This window comes from Elephantulus edwardii, unplaced genomic scaffold (genome assembly GCF_000299155.1).
Source record: "Elephantulus edwardii isolate Elephantulus edwardi_28Jun2011 unplaced genomic scaffold, EleEdw1.0 scaffold00176, whole genome shotgun sequence".
Classification (NCBI taxonomy): Eukaryota; Metazoa; Chordata; class Mammalia; order Macroscelidea; family Macroscelididae; genus Elephantulus; species Elephantulus edwardii.
The window spans coordinates 3,980,521-3,986,335 of record NW_006399926.1 but is presented as its reverse complement, the minus strand read 5'-3'; the positions used below and the strand labels follow the sequence as shown (position 1 = coordinate 3,986,335).

General features: G+C 44.4%; 1 protein-coding gene across 1 annotated transcript in view; it reads right to left on the bottom strand.

The window, feature by feature from the left end:
* The window catches only part of SHE (Src homology 2 domain containing E), a 23,931-nt gene that overhangs the window by 5,120 nt on the left and 12,996 nt on the right, over positions 1 to 5,815 (bottom strand). Inside the window, exon 3 of the mRNA XM_006895838.1 lies at positions 898 to 1,248. Within this exon, the coding sequence (XP_006895900.1) occupies positions 898 to 1,248 (351 nt within the window). The remainder of the gene's footprint in view (positions 1 to 897; positions 1,249 to 5,815) is intronic.

Genomic DNA, 5,815 nt, shown 5'->3' with positions numbered 1-5,815 from the left:
AAGGGAAGCAAAGCATACACACAAAAATACAGAAATAGGATGGAAACTAAGATGTCTGCTATCAAATACCTAAAACATAGTTGATTACTGTTGATTCTACCTCATGGTGTTCCCTGTGTGCCAGTGCAGAACGGTACTCTATAGTTTTCATTGGCTGATTTCTTGGACCCAGACAGCCAGGACTTTCTTCTGAGGCACCTCTGAGTATGCCAAACCTCCAACATTTGGTTAGCAGCACTTTAGGAATTTGCACCACCCAGAGAACTCCTTCTCCAGGAATCCTCTGCCATTAGCTACAATTTTGACTGCAAACCAGGCTTTACTGTTGGAGGAAAGAGATCGCCATAAAATTTTAATCAAAGGTAAATTATGTGCCAAGCCAAGTAGAAAAACGAGGTCCTGGAGAAAGCAAGGAAAAGAATGAACTCTAACATCTATTGACAATCTACTTATCAAGGTCCTCTTAAGATATTTGAAAATTCTCACTTGAAGAACTGATTCTTCTGGGAGGATTTTTGATAATACAGCTGACTCCAGCCGGCTTTCCAACCATTTTATGCAACACTGTCATTTTATAGAGATTTTAACAAATTTGAGGAGTAGCAACAAGAGTTACAAAAGGTTGTTTTCAGTTTGATAGCTTCAGTGCTACAGAAATATACAGTGATTAGATAAGCTTTTTATGAAATTGCATTTTCAAAGCAGTTGCACAATGCAAAGGGAAAGGAAAAGTGTCACCAAGGATTAAAAAAAAGTATTTAAGAGCTCAACTTGGTCTCCCAAGCAGAGCCCAATTTTTGACATCCAGGAAGTCCTGGGGGCGGGAGGAAGGATAGGAGGAAGAGAAAAACCTTCGCGGCAGTAAAGCGAGGGAGGGTTTCCGCGGCCCTGGCTCACCGGACAGCGCGCGCACGATCTGCTCCTTCTTCCACTCCCACGGCTGCTCGTACTCGGCCGCCGGCCGCTCGTCGTTCTCGGGCAGCCGGCCGTCCCCAGGCCGCGCCTTGCGCTCGGGGCCCGCGCTGGCAGGCGCCTCCGCCCGCGGGCCTCCCTCGGCCGCCGGCGGCTCGTAGGGGGTGTCGTACAGCTGCGGGGGCTTCCCCGGGAGGTCCTTCCCCAGGAGGTCCTTGGAGCTCAGCCTTCGGGCCAGCGTCTCCGACTTGAGGCCGCTCTCGCCGGGCTCACTGGGGCTGTCGAGGAGCTGGAGCGCCTTCACCAAGGGGTCTTTGGAACCTCGTCTCCGAATTTCTGAAATACCAACACATTTCATACACACAGCTCGAAAGAAAAGGTGATGTGAAAGCCTCATAATTAACCGAATTACTTCACCTCTGACTGACTAAAGGTGGCTCATAACGCCACGATTGTTCTTTAAAGCACGATTTCCTGGCAACTGTGCTCTGAAGGCTGAAGCATCAGTAGCTTTAGGGGCCTGAGCCGGACACTGCGATGGAGGCACACTATTGGGATTCTTTCTAGGGAAGCCAGGCCTATCTCTTGGGTGCCGCTCCTTGGGTGGAGGCTTTGACTACAGGGACAAAGGGCCTCACTCACACTTCCTAGTCTTGGTGTCAACTCTGAATCTGAATCTACTTCACCTTCAAAGATTTTGCATCTTGTTAGGTAGCAGGTAACGACTTTAATAAACAACAGTAGGGTGTGGATTTGAAGCCTTAGCCACATACACTGAGGGGGATGTTGATGTGCATTAAACGTAGCCACATACACTGAGGGGGATGTTGATGTGCATTAAACGTAATTCCCGACTTGCAGACATTTGCTGTGGAGGCTGCCTGGCTCAATGGAACCCCATGTGGGTCAGAACAGAACTGTGTTCCACCAGGTTTTCAATGTCTGATTTTTCCTATTTAGGTCACCTGGCTTTCTGGTTAACGGCTGAACACACTAACAATTTACACCTTTCAACTCACTGCTGTTGAGTGGGAAAAGACTAAAATCGACTGAAATCTGACTCTCCAGTGGGTTCTTTTAGAGGCTGTTAAGTCACATGGGAAGAAACTACCCACCTCTCCCCCATGGATCTGCAAGTGGATTCCAACCATCAGAGGAGGTCCCAGGTTAGACAAGGTCACCAGAACTCCCTTCTGACTTCTAGGCAGTGTTAATACACAGGGGGAAGCCAGGCACATTCACAAATACAGCCTCAGGACAATAAATGCAGGGTAAACTACAGTAAGTGTGTAAGTGTGTGAGTGTGTGTGTGTGTGTGTGTGTGTGAGAGAGAGAGAGAGAGTGTATGTATACATGAGAGAGAGAAGAAATGATGACTGGTGGCATAAGCTAAAGTAGTAAGATGCACTACTAGTTCAAAAGTTTCATGTTTCCAGCAGTTCAAATCCACCAGTGGCTTGAAGAAAGGACAGTGGGCAGTATCATTCCACTATTCCACCGCCTCAGAAACCTGATGGAGGGAGCCCCTATGCTGATTCAAAAGTACTGAGTGGAACAACCGCTCCCACTTAAAATGACTTACCATGTTAAGTACTATTTCATGACTGCCCTTTGATATGAGTATTAAGAGCAATATTTCCAACATCACAGAATAGAAGCACTGAAATACAAAAGTTAAAGAAATTGCCCATGTTAACAAGTGGCAAAGCCTAGATTCAAAAGCAGGAAGCTGGGCTCTAGAAACTATACTCTTAGCTACTACACTTGGCTGGATTCCAAGTAGAAGAGAAATGGAAGATGAACTGACTTTGACAGAGAAGGTCACTTCCAGTGGAGGAAGCTGCATGAGCAAAGATATGGAGGTGGGAGATAGAAAGGGCTTGTTCCCATAAGGGTGAGTTGAGAGATAAATTAAAAGGCCAGGAAGCCAGGAAAGGAGATAGGTAGTAAGGAAAGCTGGTAAAGCATGCAGGCCAGGCATCAAAATGTATACATTTTAAAAAGCAAGTTTTAAAAGGTTTAAATTTTTCTAACAGTAATGGAGAACTATTTCTCCAAATGCAATGGAAAACTTTGCATCAAGAGTAACAATTATATTTGTATTTCACTGGAAGTTAACTCCAACTACAATGCACAGATGAAATAAACCAGAATGTTTAGTCTGAACCGAGGTGTAGGAATGGATCCCCAAAAGCTGATGTAAATCAACCTACCTATCAATCAAGCTACCAATTACCAGTCAGGTGGGGAGGGGAGGAGGAGGCATGCTATCAGCATTGTCTGTGGGCTCACCGGCATGTGTTCCTGAGACCTTTGTAGGTAGAGTTTAGCACAACTCCGTCTGTACATAAAATGGGAAGCGACTGCCTGACTTTGTCCCACAGAGTTGCTTATGGATTTAAGTACCACAAGGCCTAGGGATTAGCAGTGAACATGCTATGGACTGCACCACCAGAGTTCTTAATAGAGCTAGCTAAACAATTAGGTGGTGAGATGAACGGATGGATGAAGATGGAGATAAAGGGGTAGAGGTACCGGAACTTCTCCAGGCAGGTGACAATGTGGATCTGGAGCTCAGCAAGGGGATGATGGCCAGAGGTATAGATCAAAGAGTTACTCACAAATAGATGGTAGTTAATGCTGAGAGAATGAATGCAATCACCAGCGAAAAGGAGGCCAGCTAAAAGAGCAAAGATCAAAGGCAGAATCTGACACTCCTTCAGTTAAGGGTGGACAGAGGGAGACTCCAGCAAAGAACTCAGGTAAGCAGGAAAAGAAGCTGAAGGCTGCAGAGCCCTGGAAACAAAAGGAGGAAAGAATAAAAAAGAGGGGAAAAAAGAGTAAAGATAATCTAGAATCAGCGTGGTGACACTATAAAGAAAGATCTCTGATTCAATGAGACATCTATCACGACACAGTTAAAAATGAAGAGTCAAGGTAAAAGTTATTAAAATCAGGACACTATATGCAAAAGTGCAAAATTTATTTACAGGATGTGGTCAGAGTTTAGCAGGACAGGAGCCCTTGTTGGGAGATGGTACCCATTCGATACACTGCATTAGTGCTCAACCCTAGTCACACACTGAAGTGACCTGGGGAACTTTAATAAAATATAGGTGCCTGGGTCTACTTTAAGCAGGCTGGGGCACAGCTGGAGCATCAGTTCTAAAAGCTTCTCATGTGATAGTAAAGAGCAGGTAAGACTGGGCACCACCTCTCTACTTGCTGGGTGCTTGCAGGCCCTAACTCAGTTCCCACTAGAGACAGAGATAACTCACCCAGAGACAATGCTACCCACCCTAATGACAAAGATACTCCCAGTATCTAAACTGTTGAATTCGGCATGTGAGAGCTAGGACTGCCAACACCCTTTCTCCCACAGCCCTACTGGGAGAGGTGCCTGGGGTTGCCTGAGGTTGCCAGGAGGGGGTGACCTTCAGTCCTACAAATCTTTTTCTTGCTGCCTGTTCTAGATGGAGATATGGAAAACAAGAAACAAAAACATACCCTGCTCTTGGTTCATTTAAGATAACACTGGAATTTTTAAAGAACTATAGAAAAAGAAAGAAAAGAAACCCACAAAGGAATTCAAAGGATGAATTTAGAATTTTTAGGTTTCTGATAAAAACTGAAGTTTACCCTCAGTTCAGATGTTTGGCACAGGTCTGGCGGAAGCCTTCCCCTAAAATCCCCACCTCAACTCTCTCTTAGCCAAGACTGAGTTTATTTCAGCTTTAAAATAGAAGTCCCCACTCACAAGGAAATGTCAATAAATTTGTATTAAAATTATATTCTAGGGAGACCTGGTGGCCTAGTGGCAAGAAGCTGTGCTGTAATCTCCAAAGGGGCACAGTTCGAATCCACCAGATGCTCTGCTGGAGAAGGAGGGGCAATCTCCTGTGCCAGTCGGACTCAACTCGATGGCACACAAGAAAAAAAAATTATATTCTGTGATTAGTATATTAATATACATGTATTTAAATTTTTATTTTGGGGTAAGGTCTCTCTTCTCTTTTGGAATATAAAAACTCAATTCATTGCTGTTATGTTGGAACTGGCTCAAAGTTCACCCTCTAGTAGGTTTTCAGAGGTTATAAATCACAACGGAGAATTGATAATTTTTCTCCTGTGAAAAAGCTGAAAGATTTGAACCACCTGCCTTTGGGTTGGCAACACAACTCCTTAACCTCTAAGCCACAAGAGCTTCCTTTGGACAGTCTATGTAAATGTAGTATTCTGTGAGGAACACTGGAGAGTACATAAATTGATTATGTCTTTGGTTTTGGAACTGGGCAAAAGATTTGGCGGCTCAATGTTTAAATACCAGACTGCTGACTGAAGGGTTGACAGTTCAGATCCACCCAGCAGCTCTTCAGGAGAAAGCCCTGTCCATCATCTCCTGTAAAAGTTGCAGAATTCTTTCATATATAATATGCCTATGTAAATAGCACATAAACACAGGCAAATAGTCAGCATAAGAAACCAGAAGATTGTTAGGGGCCCTTGTGTCGAGTACCACTCATAGCAACCTTGTGAACAACAGTTTTGAACCCTGTCTTACCCTGTGCCGTCCTCATCATCTCTGACATTTTTGAGCCCCGTGCTGCAGTCACTGTGTCAACCTATCTTGTTGAAAGAGGGTCTTCCTCTTTCACTGACCCTCCATCTTTCCAAGTACGATGTCCCTCTCTAAAAAAAATAGCCTTTCCTAGCAACATGTCCAAAGTATATGAGATAAAGCTTTATTACCTCTATTATCCAAGGAGCACTCTGGCTGCACTTTCCCTAAGACATATCTGTTTTTTTGGTAGTTCATGGGACATTCATATCTCTTCTCTAATATCACCACTGCTCAAAAGCATTAATTCTTCTTCTGTCATCCTTATTCACTGTCCAGCTCTCA